Consider the following 21,380-nt stretch of genomic DNA (forward strand, 5'->3'; position numbering starts at 1 on the left):
ATTGGGAAGTCATGTGAAATGTCACATGTATGCATCTTCTATTTTCTGGTACCCCTCCTCTCACACTAGCCCAGTCCTGCTTTACTTCTCATCTGGAATACTGAGGTAACTTCCTCCCAGGCCTCCCAGCCTCCAGTTCAACTGATCTTACACAGCACTGTTACATTACTCTTCTAAAAATGCAGTTCACTCCAGCGATCCCAAACCTTTAGCAGCTCCCTACTGCTCTCCCAACAAGGGATCTCAGTTCATCTTTCCACCTTGTTCCTAGAATCACCAACCAACTGCTCAGCCAACAATTCCTTGAACACACCCCACACCCCATGTCCCCTGCCTCCTTGCCTCTTTCTGGCTGTTCTTCCTGCCTGTAACGCACTCACCTATATCAGTGCCTCTTGAAATCCTAGCGACCCTCCAAGTCCTCTCTGAACCAGCACCTCTGCCATGAAGGCTGCTCTTTGTTTCTGCAACCAGACTCTCTCCTTGAAACTTCCTTTTACTCTGTGCTCCTCCTTTGGCACTTTTCATGGCTTTATTATAGCAATCTGTGTACCTGATATATTCCTTTAGGACAACATAAACTTTTAAAGCCTAGAAGTTGTCTCAATGCACTGAGTAGCAAGGGTGCCTGGCATGTATTAGGTACTTATATATATATAAATGTGAATAAATGGGCATGCGTGAGTAGCTAGAGTCTCTAAAAGAGAGAGGATTAAAACAGCAGAGAGGCCCACGAACAACACTTGGGGAATATTCACATCTGGCAGGACGAAAGGATGAGCAAGGCTGGAAAAGGGGATTTGGAGCAAGCATCCCGATAGAACTCAACCCCCATCAGGAGCAGCCCACTGAGGGCGCGACTCACAGCGGACAGAGACACCAGCACCCTCTGGAACATGAATGAAGTGTCAGAGCGAATGTCATCTTCAAGGCTCTTCCCATATTCTGGCAAGAGAGCAAAGTTAGCTGCATCAGAGTAGAGTCCTGTCCAGCGCTGCGTCATGCTCCAGAACCATCTGTCCTCCCCAGGATCAGCCGGTCTACCGAAGCAGTTTGTTATGAGGGTTTTCAACCCCACACACAGTTTTTCCAAAACTGAACGCTTGTAAAATGGTCAAGGCAAGTTTAGCTTGTCATTATAGTAGAAACAATATGTTCCTGGTCCTTAAAATGAAAGGTCAAGAGGGCTGGGGCTGTACTCCTCTTCCTGTAGTTACTACTGTCCAGGAGTCTGCCCCCACCGTGGTTCTCAGTGATGGAAGGAACGGTGACTGTTGACTGGCACATGGAAAGGCAAACAGAGCAGAGTTTCTGAGCCTGTGTTTGGGGACATGCAGGGGGCTGTCAGACCCAAATTCTAGCAGCTTCCCACCAAGATCTTCCCCAGAGAAGCTGAAGCCCTTCACAGCCCTTGGGTAGAAGACCCATTCGGCAGACATGGGGATTGGAGTGTTCGAACGAAGCTCCCAAGGTTTAGTATCTCCTGCCCTGAACACTTACCAAAACTCTTACTGTTTTGTTTCCTTTCTACCAGAGTAGTACATGGAAAACTCAGGGAAAAACAAATAAGTAAAATGGAGGGAAAAAGACTCCACAAAACTCCACCATAATCTAATCACCCAGAAATAATCATTGATACCATCTTGGTGAGTCTCCTTCCTCATTTTTCCTTATATACGTATGTTATTTTTCTTTTATTCTTTTTTTTTTAAGTTTATTTATTGGGGTGAGGGAAGACAGCATGAGCGGGGAAGGGGCAGAGAGTGAGGAAGAGAAAGAGAATCCCGAGTAGGCTCCACGCTGTCAGTGCAGAGCCTGATGCAGGGTTTGAACTCATGAACCACGAGATTGTGACCTGAGCTGAAATCAAGAATAGGATGCTTAACCGACTAAGCCACCCAGGTGCCCCTGTTATTTTTCTTTTTTAAAAAAATGGCATCATAGCGTGCTATTTTATGATTTGTCTTTTTCACTTATCCATATACCATACCATTGAACAGAATTTAATACTATCCTTCAATATACATTTTGATGACTACATAATACTCCATTGTGTGGGTGCACCATATTTTGTTTAGTCAACCTGCTACTGATGGACATATTTAGCTAATATAAACAATACCAAACAAGCACCAAAGGATCTACATCTTTGAGCAGTTTTTTTTTTTTTTAAATTACATTCTTAGGGCAAAAAGGCATATTATCTTTTAAAGACTCTTCATAAACATCATCCTCTGGAGATTTTTAAGAGGGGAATAAATGGCTATCTTTCTTAGGTGGCTGAAAGTATACAGTCCAGTGTGGAGGTAAGAAGTTGGGCGAGAGAGCCCCTCCAGGGCATTCCCTGAAATGCTAAGATTCATTGGTGCCACCACTTTTGAACAAACATGTTTGATTCTCTGCTTCATAATAAGGAACAACTTTCAGGGTAATAAAACACTGCACTGGCAGTGGCATCTTCACCTAAGAAGTCTTGAGAAGCAAACAGATTGTCATTTGCCTAGACAGGAAACTGCCTAAAAGTGGAGCTTGGAACTAAGGATCCCTCATGGTCAGTGTTTGTAAGAATAAAGTATTTAAAAAAAAATTTTTAATGTTTATGTATCATTTTGAGAGAGAGTGCAGAGAGAGAGAGAGAGAGAGAGACGCAGAGTGTAGTGGGGAAGGGGAAGAGAGAGAGAGACACAGAATCTGAGGCAGGCTCCAGGCTGTCAACACAGAGCCTGACATGGGGCTTGAACCCATGGACTACAGACCACGAGATCAGGACCTGAGCTGAAGTCAGATGCTTAACTGACTTGAGCCACCCAGGTGCCCCTCTAAGAAGAAAGTTTAATCAGTAGGTAACTACCCACTGCTAGTTTACTTTTCAGATCACAGTGAAACCTCAGTGGGGCCCCTGAGAATGCTACATACGAAGCTGGTAGGTCTGGTTTATACGTCGGATCTCCTCAGGTGTTCGGGAGGCCAGGATCTCAATCAGGCAGCCCTCATCCGTGCCAGCTCCCTAAACACGAAACCCAGAGAAGAGGGAGTTATGAGTCAGTTTATAATATTGAATCCCAGACACAGAGGCATATAACCAGGAATCTGCAGAGAAAAAAGCAACCTATTGGGTTCTAGCAACAGGATTTGCTAATTTTTAAGTTGTCCTGCCCAAATTCCAATGTTTACCATAATCGTTTTTAATAATAACAAACATTTATGGGCTGTTTCTATCAGCTGGTTATCTTGCCAGGTTATGGACAGTGTCTGCCCTCTAGAGGCTTAATCTTTCCTTGACTTCCCCTGTACTTTTTTTTTTTTTTTAATTTATTTGTTTTGAGAGAGAGACCGTGCAGATGTGCATGCAGGGGAGGGGCAGAGAGAGAGGGAGAGAGAGAATCCCAAGCAGGCTCCATGCCTGACACAGGGCTCAATCTCACAACCTGAGATGATATCAAGAGTCCAATGCTTGGGGCACATGGGTGGCTCAGTCTGTTATGCGTCTGACTCTTGATTTTTGCTCAGGTCATCATCTTATGGTTAGTGAGATCGAGCCCCACATGCGGCTCTGTGCTGACACCGTGGAGCCTGCTTGGGATTCTCTCTCTCTCTCCACCCCTCCCCAGCTCATACTCTCTCTCTCTCGCTCAAAAATAAACATTAAAAATTTTAAAAAGAGTCTGACTAAGCCCCCCAGTTGCCTGCCTCCCCCATCCCCGTACTTTTCCTTTGAAAGGCAGAATCTTCTGGCAAAGACTGTTACCTCTTTGCTTTCCCAGAGCCTAGCCGAGAACCTTCCACAAGGCTATTTACTGGCATGTTCGGGGAGGAGGGTAACTGTATTTGAATTTTGTAGTTGGTCATTAAAAACAGTCAGCCTAGGGCTAAGGCACAGTGGATCTAGCACTGAGGGAGGCTGAGAACCCTTTCTGCCAGTAGTGAGCCTCTGGCAGCCCCAGAGGCTCCACTGTGTCAGCCATGAAGTTTCGTGTCTCACAAGCAGCTAACATGACAAGAACGGTCCTGAAGCTGCACCACAAGCACAACTCTAACCACTCCCCGTGGAGCCACAGGAAAGAGCAAATGATTGCATAACTTTATGGAGAACAGCTTTGAAGTTTACAATTGCTATAATGTAATGTCATGTTTTCGAGTTGTCATCAGTGAAGGAAAATCTTTCTCCTGAACTTCTCCCTCCCCACTCCCACAGGGTTTTTGTCACTTTCTTGAGGAAGCTGGTCCGTGGCTGCAGAAGAAGAGGGACACACACCTTCATGGCCCGTCGCAGCTCCTGCACATCATACAGCACGGTGGGCGTCATCATTCCCACAATCACCCGCTCAAAGTTGCCACTCAGTTCCGACTTCAAGTCGTCTATCAGGTCCTGCAAGGCAAGCAAGTGGCTCTGTTTAACTGCCATGCTAACTTAAACCAGCCCGGCCGCTCTCAGAGTGTGGTCCGGGATGCCTGGGGTCTCCAGACTCCTTCAGGAGGCCTGCAAGGTCAGAGCTCTCCTCATGATAACACTTAAGACATTATTTGCCTTTTCACTGTCATTCTCTCCCATTTGTACAGAGGAGTTTTGCAAAGGCTACTTGACATACCTACATTTCTACAATTCTGTTAAAAGGCTATAAAATGCCCTTTTCCAAGTACATATCTGTACAAGACCAGATTTTCTTCCTATACTTCAACCAAAACCATGTATCACAACAAACGATGCAGAAGCATATATGAGAATCCAGCTGTCTTCCATTAAAGCAGGCGTTAAAGAGCTTTGCAAAATGTAAAAGAATGCCAATTTGCTCACTAAATGTTAATGCTTTGGAATATATAGCTATTTTTCATTAAAATGTTATTTATATTAATATGTAATATATGTATTGTTTTTTTAAATAAGTTAACAGATACATATTTTAATGCCTCAGTTTTAATTTTTAGTATGGTAAATATCAATAGATATATTCCACAAAAACAAAAAAAGTCCTCAATAAGAGTGTAGAAGGGTCTTGAGATCAAAAAGTTTGTAGATACTGACTTAAATGTATTCACTCACTTAGCAATATACTTTGAATATATTTTCAAGTCAATAATCACGTATGACATTTTTAACAGCTGCTGAAATTTCTATATGTAGATGCAATATAATTTATTTAATCAGTCCCTTGTTTCTATTTTTGTGCCATTATGTACACACACATTTAGCTATATCTTTGGGATCATTCATGATTATTTCTTAAGATTCAATTCCTAAAAAGAAATGTAATTCTTTGGACAAAGGACCAAATTCTAAAGATGTTCATTTACATTTCCTCCTAGAACAGGTCAGAGAGTTTAAGACCCTGCTCAAGATCAACCAAAATAAGGAGCTGAGATACCGTTTAAGTCAGATCTCTGATTCTCACAAACCTGACTGCACAGCCCTCCCTATATTTCAATCTCTTGTGCATATTTTTAGGTCACATCCACACATAGTGAATGAATGAATGAATGAATGAATGAACAAATAAATTAGGGCTCAACTCATTAATGTTGGTCATCTTAACAAATTGTCATTAGATTAGCTTAGTTCTGAGGCTAACTATTCCAGTTCACGCATTACATGCATGTTCACACTCGTTTATGCTCAGTAAAGGACTCTGGGATGGAGAAGAGTTTCAAATGCTCAAAAGATAGTCTGAGCTATGAATGATCCCACTCCCTACTGGGGTCCCAGCCAAGGTTTGCTTGCAGATGTGCTGGGGAATGCTGAGCCAGCTCTGTCCCAGCCAGGAGCTTAGGGCCAGTCTTCGAGAAACAGCTGCAGTCTGACTGGCTGTAAGGTTCTCCAGGATAGAAATTTTTATCAGAGTTACTGTACTCTGAGACCTAGAACACTCATTGATAACATTTCCTCACTCAGTAAAAAGATTCACCACACAGACAGGTTTTCAGTGATGAGGAAAGATTGGGTGGAATGGCTCTGGTGAGTGAATTATTGAAAACAAGAGTTTGAAATAGGGTCCCCCGGGGGTGCAGGATTCAAACCAGAAGGGGTGAGTGAACACCCCATGAATCCATAAGCTAACAAATTATATACATAGTCACAACCCCATTCTAGAATTTGAGGGGGTGTCCCCCAACTGAGAATCATCAAAGGAATGATGGGTTTATGTGGAAGAGTCAAAATAGACTAAATCCTAGGAGAGCCTATTCAAAACAAACTAGATTTAAATACTGCTTTATCCACCGTGGCCTAAAAGAAGGCTGACCAGGATCAGGAAAGCAACGCTGGAGGCTCAGCCCTGCCTGGCTCACAAGGGCGGTGGTGGAATCCACTGAGCAACCAAGTCCCTACAAGAGGCTGGGTGGGAAGACACCAAGGTTGGCTTGAGCTCTGGGAACCAAGGGCTCCCAGAAATCACTCCTGGCTAAGGACAGTGGAGGTAACATGCTGAAACTGTTTTTTCTTAAGAACATCTTTAAATGAGGCAAGGGTCCACCTTTTGAAAACACAAGGCCACTTCCAGAGTCTAGATCGGGAAGAGACCCCGAGAGGCTGCGGCCTACCCTGCCGATGGTGGTCTTATAGGCCGTCCTGATTTCCTGGCGCTGGGCCGTGCTGCGGTAGGCAAGGACGCTGATGATGGCATCTTCGTCGGTGCCTGGCAGAGAGCGGGGACAGTGAGTGAGGTGCTTTGAGAGAGGAATGAGAAAACAGGTTCCTGCGAGGACACTGGCGTTACCCAAACTTACACCTTTTTAACAAAAGAGGTCCTTGTTCGGTAGGTTTGTCTATTTTTGGGGGGAACCAGACACTAGATGTGAGTCTTAGCCCTCCTTTAATCAACTTTTTACCACTGAACAAAGAAGCTAACTTGTCTGAGCATTAGTTTCCTTACCCGTAAATGTAAGTGATCATAGCACTTTCCCTTACAGAGCTGCTGCAAGCGGTCAATAAAACAAGCACGTGACTTCCTTAGCACAATGCCCCACAGTTACTAAATATTCACTAAATGCTGACTGGCATCGGGCTTTTGCCCCTCCTCTGCAATTCTCTTCATGTCTTTTGTTCTCCTGGATCTTCTATGTTCTTGCCTTTTCTCTCCTCATTTTTTAAAAAAGTTTATTTATTTTGAGAGAGCGAGCGCACGCATGTGCAAGTGGGGGAGGGGCAGAGGGAGAGGGAAAGAGAATCCCAAGTAGGCTCCACATTGTCAGTGCACAGCCAGACAAGGGGCTTGAACTCACGAACCAAAAGATCATATCCTGAGCTGAGCTTGGAAGCTTAAGTGACTGAGTCACCCAGTTGCCCCTTCTCTCCTTATTTTTAATCTTGTTATCATTTCCTCTGAGTTTGGAAACAATTCAGACTCTCACTCAGCACTTTGCAGTTTTTTTTTTAAATTTCAGTATAATTAACATATAGTATGACATTAGTTTCAGGTGTACAATATAGTGATTCAACACTTCCATACATCAGTGAGTGCTCATCACTAGCACACTCTTAATCCCCTTCACCTATTTCACCTGGCAGGGTTTTATGGGTTGCTCATTGCATGCACTGTACTTAGAGATCCATAAATGTGTTTTTCATTTCAAAGCTCTCTTTCCTGACCTCAGATGGTTCCCTTTTTATAACTGCTGAGGAGTTCCCACCACGCAATATCCTATCAAAACTTTATAATGAGAATTACAAGTTTTCAATGGCTTAAATTTTGCCTGCCTGTTTCTTGAAGCAGCTTTTACCAGGGGAGTCGGGGGGGGGGGGGGCTTTATTCTGATTTTTCAAAACTGGTGCCTCGTCTTAGTAACAGCTAGATGTTCATGTATGTTGGGTGAGTTTTCTGCTTCCCCATGGTTCATCCTGTATGGGGAGTTGTGATGGACTAGAGAAGAACTTCTATTGGGATATTTCAGAGAGAAATGAAAAAAATATAGATTTACCAGAGTCATTCTTTGCAAGCTTAGAGATCCAGAAAAGTGCAAGCTATAGGGAGGAAGCTGTAAAACTTTGTTTACACATCTTAGGGACCTACTTTCTGTTCTCTTAAAAAGAAGAAGAAGGAAGAAGAAGAAGAAGGAAGAAGAAGGTGGTGGCGGCGGATGAGGAGGGGGAGGAGGAGGAGGAGGAGGAGAAGAAGGAGAAGGAGAAGGAGAAGAAGTATAGTACATACAACCATCCTGTTCTCCTTCAGAACTTTCAGCGGGAAAAGGTCCATTTTATGCCCACCCCTGTTTCTGTAAAAAACACCATTTTTCTTCTTTCAGTCAGTCAAGTTTGAACCCTCAAAACAGCTTTGATTTTTTTTAATTTTTTTTTTAATTTTGAGAGGGAGAGAAAGGAGCAAGTGCACAAGCAGGAGAGAAGGGCAGAGGCAGAGAGAGAGAATCTCAAGCAGATTCCATGCTCAGCACCGAGCCTGAGGTGGGGCTCAACCCCATGAACTGTGAAATCATGACCTAAGCAGAAATGAAATCAAGAGTCAGCCACCCAGGTGCCCCATAGCTTTTTTTTTTTCTTTTCTTTTTTTTTTTTTTACTGCCCTCTCATCCTCCACATTCAAATTTCTTGCCAAGACATACAAAATCTAACTCTAAAATCTTTTTTGCATCTGCCCCCTCTTTGATTCCTACCACTACCACTCCAATTCAGGATTTTAGGGTCTTAGACAACTGCAAAGTCTGCTAACTGGTATTCTTACCTCCCTCCTAATTGGTCTTTCCAAAGTCTTGTCAGATTCATTTTCCTATAAAGAAAAACTCTGATGGTGTCTCTCCCCTGCTCAGGAATACACAAGGGCTCCCCACTGTCTGCTGGATTTACTACAGGAATGGCAGTCTGGCACTTGAGACTTTCTGCAATATCCCATTCGCTATTGTAACTATCCACACGAAAGGATACCAGGCAGCCAAATTCACAGACTTAGCTCCTCAATTATTATACTTGATCCAACTGTACTACACTCCTTTCTCCTGACCTCCTTCATTCCCAGTCTACTGGTTTGTATGTCTCCCTAATTGTTCCACGTAGTGTCATGATTGTGGCACTGGTTTCCTGGCCAGTGCCTTTGGGCCATCCCCCCCATGCCTATGATTCTACAGATGGTCTTCTCAATAGCAACCCCAGGACCTCCCTTTGGTAGCAGCCACCTCCTGCTTTGCAAATACCTCCTGCCACAAGCCACCTTTCTGTGTATTTACTGTGACTCCCCCTAAGCCTCAGCTAAACTGGAAAATGGGACAGTGCTCACACTCACCCCATGCCCTTTGCTTATGCTATTCCACTCACCCGAAACACATTCTCTCTTATCTCTACTGAAACAACTTATCTCCCAAAGTCCCTCTCAAATTCTGCATCCTCCAAGAAGTTTTGCCTGATGCTCCCAAATTAAATGCGATCTCCTTTCTGAACCTAGTGGGATCTTATTTGCACCCCTCCTATCACTATCATATTGTGATAGATATTATATTATTATAGTTGTTTCCATGCATGCCTTACCCATCTAGCATCCATGGACTAGCTGACTAGGTTCTTTTTTTTTAAGTTTTTATTTACTTATTTGAGAGAGAGAGCGGGAGGGAACGAGTGGGGGAGGGACAGAGTGAGAGGGGGACTGAAGGGGCTCTGTGCTGACAGCAGAGAGCCTGATGCGGGGCTCGGACCCACTAACTGAGATCATGACCTGAGCTGAAGTCAGAGGCTTAACTGACTGAGCCACCCAGGCGCCCCTGGACTAGGTTTTAAAATGCTTGTCTCCTCCAACTGTCTGCCTTGCATTGGTCCACACAGCAGACACTGACAAGAATTGGCTATCAAATGTCTCCTGACTTTTATTTTGAGAATTCTGAATGGCATGTGGTCCACATTCTGAACTATAGTGTTCTTGCTATATACCAAAGAAGCAGGATAACATGGAAAAAGGATGGGCCATGGACATTTTCCATCTTATTTATGAAGAAGGGAAAATGAGAAGGACGTTAGATTCAGAACAATCTGTTCAGAGGTGGGCAGCAGGATAGTATAGTGACGTAAACTACAGCTCTGGAGTCAGACTGCCTAGGTCTGACTGCCTGGAATTGCCTAGAAACCTGACTCTAACACTTACTAGCTCCGAGATGTTGGGCACATTAGCTAACCTCATTACCTAACCTCTCTAACTCTCAACTTCCCATCAGTAAAACAAACTGTTGATTGTTATAATCCCCATAATGTGTTTGTAGATAATCTATGTAATGCATTGTGTCTGATGCATAGTAGAATTTAATAAACATTCTCTATTATTGTTGTTGTCGCTGTTGCTGTTAGTAACACTGGGGCTAACTAAAATGAGCTCTTTGGGAGGAGAAAAATTGGGAAATAAAGTTGTGTGACCAAATGTTTTTATCCAAATATCTCAAGGAGATTATAATAGCAGCTACAAACCATGGGCACTTCTCTGGCCAAATGTCCACCCAGGCAAGAGGCTAACCCAGGGCAGCCTGCGGTATGCCCACATGACTACACCCACCAGAGGCCTCTGCCTGCTGTGGCTTCGTTCCACTTCTTAGGTGACTTAACTTCTCTGGGTCTCAGTTTTACATCTGTGAAATGGGGTGAAAATAACAATAGCAATAGACGCTTTCACTAAATTACTGGGTTGTTGTGTATACCCATTGAAATAATATTTGTGAAAGTGCTTTGTAAACCTTACGACACTGTACATGTACGGCACTAATTGGAAAACAAATACATTTCTGAAGTTTTACATATAGATTCATATGGTTGTAATGCAAAACAGATTTAAATAATTTGGGCAATCCAGAATGAGTGCCTTAAATGTTAAATTCTGTAATATGAGTAATTAATGTCCTCCTGTCCCATTTGTCTTGAAAAGCCAACTTGTTCCCACTGTATTTTCTTAGAGACCTACTCATTTTTTTTGCCAGTGGACACAGCACCCTTTGTGTGACTCTGTGATATACAACACACAAGAGAGTGTTTACCCCCATGGGACACTTACCAAGCCCCTTCATGGCCTTCCTCAGGGTTTGGGCATCTTCGGTGGCACTGAATCCTGAAGCAGCTTTGACGGTGCCTCCTTTGGATGCCTGAGCACACAGAGAAAGATGTGACTGAGAGCCATCAACTCATTCAGCACATACCTGCTGAGCACCTACCATGGGTCAGACACTATTCTAGCTGCTGGGGATATGGCAGTGAGCGTGAGAGATGAGGCAAAATTAAACTACTGGGACTGCACCGAAATAAAAAGCTTTTGCACAGTGAAGGAAACCACCAATAAAACAAAGCCACAACCCACTGAATGGGAGAAGATATTTGCAAATGATATGTCTATTAAGGGGTTAATATCCAAAAAATATACATTGTTTATTCAACTCAACACCAAAAAAAAAAAAACAAAAAAACAAAAAACAAAAACAGAACACCAATAAATCCAATTAAAAATGGGCAGAAGACATGAATAGACATTTTCCCAAATAAGACATATGTATGGCCAACAAACACAAGAAAAGATGCTCAACATCACTCATCATTAGGGAAATGCAAATCAAAACCAAAACAAGCTATCACCTCACACCTATCAGAATGGCTAAAATTAAGAACACAAGAAACAACAAGTGTTGGTGAGGATGTAGAGAAAAAGGAACCCTCATTGCTGCTGGTGGAAATGCAAACTGGTACAGCCCCTGTGGAAGATAGTTTGGAGGTTCTTCAAAAAAGTAAAAATATAACTACCATATGATCCAGTAATTCCACTACTGTTATTTATCCAAAGACTGAGAATATTAATTGAAAAAGATATATGCACCCTATGTTTACTGCAGCATTATTTACAATAGCCAAGATATGGAATCAACCCAAGTGTCCATCCATATAGATGAATGGATAAAAAAGATGTGGTATATATAATGCAATGGAATGTTACTCAGCTATAAAAAAGGAATGAAATCTTGCCATTTGCAGCATGGATCTAGACAGTATTATGTTAAGTAAGTCAGTCAGAGAAAGACAAATACTATAGATGCCACTCACATGTGGAATTTAAGAAACAAATGAATGAACAAAAAAACAATCTTAACTCTAGAGAACAAACTGATGGTTACCAAAGGGGGTGGGGGATGGGGGAAATAGGTGAAAGGGATTAAGAGTACTCTTATTATTATGAGTACTGAGTAAAGAATTGTTGAATCACTATATTGTACACCTGAAACAAATGTAACACTGTATGTTAATTATACTGGAATTTTTAAAAATAAATACATAAAAAATAAAAATTAGTTAGCCTGACCCTCTTCAAATAAAAATTAAAAACTAAAAACATCAGCAAACAAAACACAGGCTAATGACCAGTAGGGACCATCTCAGTTGGATTATGATTTAGAGATAATTTACTGATTAAGATCAAGGTGCCCTGGATATTGTGAATGTATTTACTGATGTATTTATATGTGATTTATGTGGTGGAAGGTAGTGTAGAGAAATACATATAACTAAATATAAAAAATAAATAAGTAGTTGTGGAAATTTAGTGACAGGGTATAAAACACAGAAAACTAAGGTGAAACTAGGGAGGTGGGAAGGAAAACAATGCAAACCTTAAGAGCCTGTGTAGTTGTTAGAGGGAAGCCACAGATTTTTCTGCACAGAAGCCAAAGTAAGAGGGAATTGTAATCGGCAATGAGACTCACTGGGTCTATAAAAGGAAAAGAGACCAGTTGTCCAAGAAACGCCCAGCTTCTCTTTGTACTGAGTTTACAGAGAGGACATCTGCATTACTAGAGCTCTCTGGGCTCCCTGATTTAGCAGTAGGGGGTAGAATCAAACTAGCTTTGGTTTTAAATATATCTTTCCCTCTGTGTCTGACACTAAGCATTATAAAGGCCTTTAGCAACCTATGTTTTGATATTCTGAATTCTGTTTTCTTTTCTTTAAAAATGACCTAATTAGGGTGCCTCAGTGGCTCAGCTGGTTAAATGTCTGACTCTTGGTTTCGGCTCAGGTCATGATCTCATAGTTTGTGGGTTCGGGTCCTGCATCAGACTCCGTGCTGATGGTGCAGAGCCTGCTTCAGATATTCTCTCTTCCAGTCTCTCTGCTACTCTCCCACTTGCTCTCTCTCTCAAAATAAATAAATGCAATAATTTTTAAATGACCTAATTACTCATAACAGCACTAAAATTGTTCTGCCTCATCTCCTTTCCTTTAGTTAATCTGTCAGGTGTCTGCCATTATGGTGTGCATTTGATTGGCTTAGATTGCAATGGAGAAGGATCTAAGTGATATTCTTTTTTTTTTTTAAATTAAAAACTGTATATTTATTTATTTTGAGAGAGAGAGCATGCATGCAAGCAGGGGAGGGGCAGAGAAAGAGGGAAAGAGAAAAAGAATCCCAAGCAGGACGTGGGGCTCTAACTCATGAACCATGAGATCATGACCTGAGCCAAACCCAAGAGTCAGCCTCTCAACGGAATGAGCCACCCAGGCAACCCTAAGTGATATTCTTGGTGCCCAGATGTCAATAGAGTTTACACTGAGATAAATACCTTCCTTTGTCCTTAGCTGGTGCTATGTGCTTTTAAGATGCTAAGAGCTCACAAGCTGAGGGTAAGAAGAGATAGCCAAGGCTAAATTTAGGGCTCAGGTCACATAGTAAGTCTAGTTTTCCTGACTTTCCTGATAATGCCCCTTTTGTTAAATGGTGGTAGGATGTTATGGCGATGGGAGGCAATAGAACAGGGAGATGATATGAATTACTGCAAAGGGAGAAAGGTATTACATCTCATATAAGCCTTGGTTAAAATGTACCCATAGCCTTGTGCCCATGATCCAGTAAAATCTAATATTCATGGAGACAATTCTGTCTCTTCTACATCACTCTGGGGGTCACAAACACTACAAAGGGAATTCTAATATTGGGGGAGATTTCATTTGTGGGTACTTTGCAAAGGGGACACCATGGGCTACAGTGAGGGGTAGTAAAGCTTAGTAGGAGGGACACAGACATCGGAGTGGGGATAGACCTGGCTTTGAGTCTTGGCTTCAACCCTTTCTAGCTATGTTGTCTATAGGGGAAGTTTTATTTTTCTCACCTGCACATTAAGAATAATGATATCCACTCACACAGTTGTTGTAATAATGAAGCAGAATAATATAACAAAGCACCTAGCACAGAGTCCAGCAAACAGAATACCCTAAAACAAAAACTCAAACTCAATGGCTATCATCATCACCACTATTATTAAATATGACTTAGGGGCGCCTGGGTGGCTCAGCCGGTTAAGCGGCCGACTTCGGCTCAGGTCATGATCTCGAGGTCCGTGAGTTCGAGCCCCGCATCGGGCTCTGTGCTGACAGCTTGGAGCCTGGAGCCTGTTTCAGATTCTGTGTCTCCCTCTCTCTGACCCTCCCCCGTTCATGCTCTGTCTCTCTCTGTCTCAAAAATAAATGTTAAAAAAAAAAATATGACTTCAACAACATCTCTACAGTAAATAGAAGAGTGAGATTCTTATATCTATTTCTGACAATATCTCTTAACGTAAGCTTATGTGGCAATGATGCCAAAGCAAAATCCAGAATTGAGCATCTGTACAGGTAGCAAAAACAGTGTAGAATATATCTAAGGCTCTCTGATGATTTAACTTGATCCAAAGATATAACATCGACCATCTAAAAGGATAGAGGCGGTGCCTGGGTGGCTCAGTCAGTTAAGTGTTCGACTTCAGCTCAGGTCATGATCTCACAGTCGTGAGTTCAAGCCCTTCATCCAGCTCTATGCTGACAGCTCAAAGCCTAGAGCCTGCTTTGGATTCTGTGTCTCCCTCTCTCTCTGCCTCTCCCCCACTGCGCTCTGTCTCTGTCAAAAAAAATGAATAAACATTAAAAAATTTAAAAGGGGCGCCTGGGTGGCGCAGTCGGTTAAGCGTCCGACTTCAGCCAGGTCACGATCTCGCGGTCCGTGAGTTCGAGCCCCGCGTCAGGCTCTGGGCTGATGGCTCAGAGCCTGGAGCCTGTTTCCGATTCTGTGCCTCCCTCTCTCTCTGCCCCTCCCCCGTTCATGCTCTGTCTCTCTCTGTCCCAAAAATAAATAAACGTTGAAAAAAAAAATTTTTTTTTAAATTAAAAAAAAATAAAGGAATAAAAGATTTTTATGCCCTTAGGGTGGTTCTCTAGTAAGTCAGACTTTGATCACTGTGGCTTACATCAAGTCCATCCAAAGGCCTTAGGTACCAGAGAGTGTGGGCCTTATCTGCTGAAAATCCAAACTTTCACCTACTATATTTATCTAGATATCTAGGTAAAATGCTAGATATATTATATATCTAATATAATCAGCATCTAATACTTAGTCACCTCCCTCTATACACCTGACAGAGGGAAGTAGAAATCAATGAAATTAACTTCCTTGGGCACTATTACAGGCTGAATTGTAACCTCCCCGAAAGATATGTTGAAGTCCTAACCCCAGCATCTCGGAATGTATCCTTATTTGGAAATAGGGTCATTGCAGATGTAATTAATTAAATTAAGATGAGGTCATTCTGGGGGCGCCTGGGTGGCGCAGTCGGTTAAGCGTCCGACTTCAGCCAGGTCACGATCTCGCGGTCCGTGACTTCGAGCCCCGCGTCAGGCTCCGGGCTGATGGCTCGGAGCCTGGAGCCTGTTTCCGATTCTGTGTCTCCCTTTCTCTCTGCCCCTCCCCCGTTCATGCTCTGTCTCTCTCTGTCCCAAAAATAAATAAAAAACGTTGAAAAAAAAAATTTAAAAAAGATGAGGTCATTCTGGAGTAGGGTCATTCTGGAGAGCCCCTAATCCAACATGGTTGGTGTCCATATAAGAAGAAGGCATTAAAAAAAAAAAAAAAAGAAAGAAAAAAGAAAAAACCATGGGCACCTGGGTGGCTCAGCTGGTTAGGCATCCAACTTCAGCTCAGGTCATAATCTCATGGCTTGTGAGTTTGAGCCCCACATTGGGCTCTGTGCTGACAGCTCAGAGCCTGGAGCCTGCTTCGGATTCTGTGTCTACCTCTCTCCCTGCCCCTTGCCTACTCATGCTCGCTCTCTCTCTCTCTCACAAAAATAAGTAGACATAAAAAAAATAAAAGATTAAAAAAAAAAAGAAGATGGCACATGACGACACGCACAGGAGTTAAGCAGCAGAAAGCCAAAGGATGCCTAAGACTGCCAGCAAACCACCAGAAGCTAGAAAGAGGCAAGGAAGGAGTTCCCTACAGGTTTTAGAGGGATCCTGGCCATGGCAACACCTTGGTTTTGGGTTTCTGGCCTCCAGAACTGTGAGACATCCAATTTCTATTATTTTAAGCCACCCAGTTTGTAGGACTTTGTTATGGCAGCCCTAGGATATGAATACAGGTACTTTAATTCTTCTAGTGTGTATCAGTAGCAACAAGCAAACTGGTGATTTGCTGTCAAAATTCCAACATGGCCTAACTTAGCCGCTGGCTCCACTATGAGACAGCTTTCCAAGTGAAATACTCCACAGGGTTCTTTTGGAGCTTCAGTATTGAAAAAATTTTGGATGGTGCCCAAACTCTGCAGTCGACTTTAACACAAACTGCATTGCTGAGGGACGTTACTGTGGGATTAAAACTAATATCTAACAAGATGAATCGATGGAGGGATTTGCAAAGATGTTTCAGCTTATCAATTAACATTCTTAGTGACTCATTCTTCCCGGAAAAAGATAAACTGAGAAAATTTGTTCTGGTTAGCCCTAAAGTCACTGTATTGATCAAATTCCAAGGCATAATGTACTATTATCCGTTCTGGGAAGCCAAAGGAGTCTCAGGAGGGATTCTTGTGGCAGCAAAGGAAACAGGGGTGATGTAGGAAAGAATAACAAAAATGAGCAGCTAGAAACAGGTGTTAGATCACAATCAATGAAATATTATTCAGTTATTACAATAATCAGGAAGGTAATAATGTCAAAAACTGGAATACAATACACTGGCATATTGCAGGTTCACAACCTCCTCAGGAGCTTTCTGGGTATAATCTGAAACCTAGCCCCACAGGCAGAGAGCAGGCAGAGACTGAAGAAAGAGGCAGGCCCCTCCACGTCTGTAGGTGGCCCTTTTAACATTAGCAAAAGGAACTTACATATGAGGCTCGTCTTGGGCTGCAGCAAGACAAACTGATCCCTGCACTCATCCTCCAAATCTTAAAACTTTATAAAGAGGTCCTAAATGGGCTCAGTCACATACACTGTGCAGCTGTCTTCAACACATTGCCATCTCAGGGCTATATCCTTGGAGCAGCCTCTGGGAGCATAAGTGGGACCCACATTCCAAAAGCAGGGGAAGGAGTGAGGAGCCTTCGATTGGCCAGGTCCAGCTTATGGGTCAGTCAGTGGTCATGTCTTTTTTGAAGATGATCCCCCAACAAATACTAATCAGCAATAAAAAAGGAATCAAGGAACAAACTGCTGATACTTACAGCAACAAGGATGAATTGCCAAAAATATAACACCCAGCAAAAGAAGCCAGACGTAAAAGAGTACATATTCTATGATGCCATTGATAGAATGCTCTAGAACAGTTGAAGCTAATCTATGATAATAACAATCAGAACAGAGGTTACATTTCTGGGGTGGAGTGGAAGTAGCATGGGAACCGACTCAGAAGAGCATAAATGAACTTCCTGGAGTGAGGAAATGTTCTAGCTTCTTTAAAAAAAAAAGTTTATTTATTTATTTTGAGGGGAGGGAGGGCATGAGCAGGGGAGGGGCAGAGAGACAGGGAGATAGAGAGAATTCCAAGCAGGCTCTGCACTGACAACACTGATCTATGCGGAGTTCAGTCCTACAAACCGTGAGATCATGACCCAAGTTGAAATCAAGAGTTGGATGTTTAAGCAACTGAGCCACCCAGGTGCCCCTGTTCTATCTATCTTGATAGAGGAGTAGGTTATATGGTCCATATATTTGTCAAAACTCATCTACCAGTAACCTTAAGAGTGGTGCATTTCACTATATGTAAATTAAACATTTTAAAAATCTTTTAAATATTTGAATACGGTAGCTTTAAAATTTTTTTTTTAACGTTTATTTATTTTTGAGACAGAGAGAGACAGAGCATGAACAGGGGAGGGTCAGAGAGAGAGGGAGACACAGAATCTGATACAGGCTCCAGGCTCTGAGCAGTCAGCACAGAGCCCAACACGGGACTCGAACTCATGGACCTCGAGATCATGACCTGAGCCAAAGTCAGACGCTTAACCGACTGAGCCACCCAGGCGCCCCTGGTAGCTTTTAAAATATATTTTCAGAGCACCTAGGTGGCTCAGTCAGTTGAGCATTCAACTTCATCTCAGGTCATGACCTCATGGTTCATGGGTTCTAGCCCCACATCAGGCTCTGCACTGACAGCTCAGAGCTTGGAAGCCTGCTTTGGATTCTGTGTCTCACTCTCTCTCTCTGCCCCTCCCCACCTTATGCTCTCTCTCTCAAAAATAAAATAAACACAAAAACATTTTGTTTTTAGAAATGTATCATATGGTCATTGTAGAGATTTGGGAAATTAAAAAAAAAGAATTAAGAAGAAAATGGAAACAGCCATAATTCCACCATCTAGAATAAATGATTTTAATATGCCACAAAATATAATATAAACATGTTAGCAAAGTGAAGATTATAATGAATACATAATTGTTATTGATGCTTATTACTACTGTTTGAAAATTATTACACATGTGAGTAGGGTCTAAAATAAAATGATGGACAACAATTGGGAATTACAATATTGTGACTATGTTGTGTTTTTCCTACTCTTTAAAAATGTCTTTTATCTGTCCAATAAATAACAGCGATGATGGAAAACAGGCCCTAGGAGGAAAGATGAGAGCAACTGAGGTAATTTTCCTCGAGTGGAAAGCACACTAAAAGGTCACTTGGTTACAGGCTTTGCATATCGGAAGCCTGTGAGCTTATTGCAGACAGAAAGACTGTCCCATTAACTTTGAGTCCCCTGAGCCGAGTACCACATCTGGCACAAAGTCAGGACACCGTAAAACTTTCTTTTTTTAAATTTTTAATGTTTATTTATTTCTGAGAGAGAGATAGAGAGCAAGTGGGGGAGGGGCAGAGAGGTAGGAAGACACAGAATCTGAAGCAGGCTCCAGGCTCTGAGCCGTCAGCAAAGAGCGGGGCTCGAACCCACCAACGGCAAGATCATGACCTGAGCCAAAGTCAGATGCTTAACCGACTGAGCCATCCAGGCACCCCTAAAGGAAATGAATTTTAAAATAATGCATAGAGATTTGGAGTAGATATGAGCAAGGTTTTGACTGTCAGGGATGATGAAGAAAATTGTAGAATGTCTAATGTCAAACAATGTTATGAGTCTATTACCAGTTGTTCAAGATAGTTTACACGTCTATCTTCCTAAAGGAGGCCATTTAATGCTGGTGGAAACTCTGGGCCTCTCCAGGTGTAAGATTCTATTGCTATTATTTCTGCTGAGAAGACCAGGAACCAGAACCACCTGCCTGTTCAGATAACCTTATTTGGGTGGGAGAAGGAGAGCAGATGGCCAGCCTCAGGTAGAGCCTATTTGCAGCTAGGAGGCTCAGCTTCCACAACAGCATTGAACTTTGTGGAACTCTCAAAGGGATCCAATTCCCTGCCTGTCCCAAAGATCAGATAATGAAACTCTGAGGAGTCCAGTCACAGCCAAAAACAGGAGGCAGATGACAAGACCATATGGCTAACAAACACCCTTGATAAGCCTGATGAGGTTACACCAAAATGTGAATGGCACTTGTCTCCCAAAGGTAGAACCTGTGGGGTTTTTATTTTTCTTTTTTATTTGCAGAAAATTCCTAAAATGAACATGTAGTACCCCCGCAGAGATAAAACTACAACTTATTTCTGTATCTCAGGATGTCAGACAGATTAAATGGATTATCTTTTGAATTAATTTTCAGGGTCAAATTACTCACCACCCCTGAAAGAAATTAAAATAGTGCTTAAAAAAAAAAAAAGGAAAGAAAGAAACTGCCTTTTCATTTCCTTCTCTCTCCCCTCTGTTAAGCAAACAATCCTCTGTAAAGTCAACAGTCCCTGCATACACATCCTGTACCTGTCTGTGCCTGGCACCAGGTAGGGTGAGGCACTCCCCAACTTACCATGGCCGTGACTCTAGATCAGGATCAGAGTTCAGTCACCCAAGCAGAAGTTCCTCTGTGATAAAAGCAGAGGGGAAATTACCGTGATGAGAGATGTAGCATTAAAATCATTAAACAGGATAACTTGTAGTTTACACAAAGTTAAACAATTAGGAAATAGCATCCACTTTCATCAGAAGGCCAGCTGTTGATTAGCCAAAGATAGAAAGGTCAGGGTAATAATTAAAGACAAACTGCTCAAACAGGCAAATGTATCACTCCGACAAAATACTTCCCTACCTGCTCTTCTGTTTGGAGATAACACATTACAGAAGTGATTGCTATTGTTTGTTAGGATGAAGTATATTACTTGTACTCAAGCCATACCTGGATTCTGAACTGTAAGCTCTAGTGGAGAAGAGGTGTCTCCTTGGAGAAAAGATAATCCAATTGCATTAGGGAGAAGTATCGCACTCCAACCCACACTCTGTGCGTGTGTGTATGTGTGTGTGCGTGTGTGTGATGGCCAGTGGCCCAGCCAACATTAGGCTTGTCATTTCCAGATGACCCCTCCCTGCCGCTATCTCAGGACGTACAGGTGCTTCTTCCCTATACACTCAGCTTTGTGCTTGGTTCTCTTCAGCAAGGTCGCTCAGATCTTCACACATGTACTCAGTCATTCAAAAGGCAAGGAGGGCCTTGATTGTAGGCTACGAGTCCTGGCCTCATGATAGATAGGCAGGTCTCTGAGGGATAGGCCAACTGACTTCCTGTTTCCATATCTGAGTCCTATGGGAAAGGTTTCTTTCCTAAGCATTTTGTTAGCTCCCTGATCCTCAAAAGAATCATCCTGGAACCATAAGCATGGGCATCATCTGGGAGCAGTCTCGGGCCCCCACTCCACGCCTACTGCCAGAATCTGCAATTTAACAAAATTCTCCCAATACCTGTCTGCACAGTAGTTTGAAAAGCATTGGCCTAGATCGCCCTACCAAGCAGCACTTTTCAATTATTCCCTGAGAATAACTAAATCCTGCTTAACCCATTTTATTACCAATTGAGTCAGGTCTGTTCACCACTTCTTATCTTGCAGCTCTCCTGAGGCTCAGCACCATTCTTCCTTGTCTCCCATCACTCACTGCACACTTCCCTTAGAGCTACATAGGGGCTCAATTCCTTCCTGAGGGGAATGCCAACTTCTTCTGGGGCACAGCCTGAGCAAAGGTGCAGAGGAGGGAATGAGCTGTGGCCTCAGGGACAATGAAGAGATGAGGCTGCTGGAGCAGAGGTCT

The 21,380-nt window shown here is 42.7% G+C and overlaps 1 protein-coding gene across 2 annotated transcripts in view; it reads right to left on the reverse strand.

The window, feature by feature from the left end:
• The window catches only part of ANXA4 (annexin A4), a 159,266-nt gene that overhangs the window by 15,800 nt on the left and 122,086 nt on the right, over positions 1 to 21,380 (reverse strand). For both annotated transcript variants that reach the window (XM_086700949.1, XM_025932455.2), the window contains 6 exons: positions 20,110 to 20,164; positions 10,968 to 11,055; positions 6,535 to 6,629; positions 4,256 to 4,369; positions 2,917 to 3,007; positions 866 to 945 (listed from right to left, as the gene is read on the reverse strand). In XM_086700949.1, the coding sequence (XP_086557075.1) occupies positions 866 to 945; positions 2,917 to 3,007; positions 4,256 to 4,369; positions 6,535 to 6,629; positions 10,968 to 11,055; positions 20,110 to 20,112 (471 nt within the window). In that variant the 5' untranslated portion in view covers positions 20,113 to 20,164. The remainder of the gene's footprint in view (positions 1 to 865; positions 946 to 2,916; positions 3,008 to 4,255; positions 4,370 to 6,534; positions 6,630 to 10,967; positions 11,056 to 20,109; positions 20,165 to 21,380) is intronic.

The sequence above is a fragment of the Puma concolor genome, chromosome A3 (genome assembly GCF_028749965.1).
Source record: "Puma concolor isolate L17-30 chromosome A3, mPumCon1.1.hap2, whole genome shotgun sequence".
Classification (NCBI taxonomy): Eukaryota; Metazoa; Chordata; class Mammalia; order Carnivora; family Felidae; genus Puma; species Puma concolor.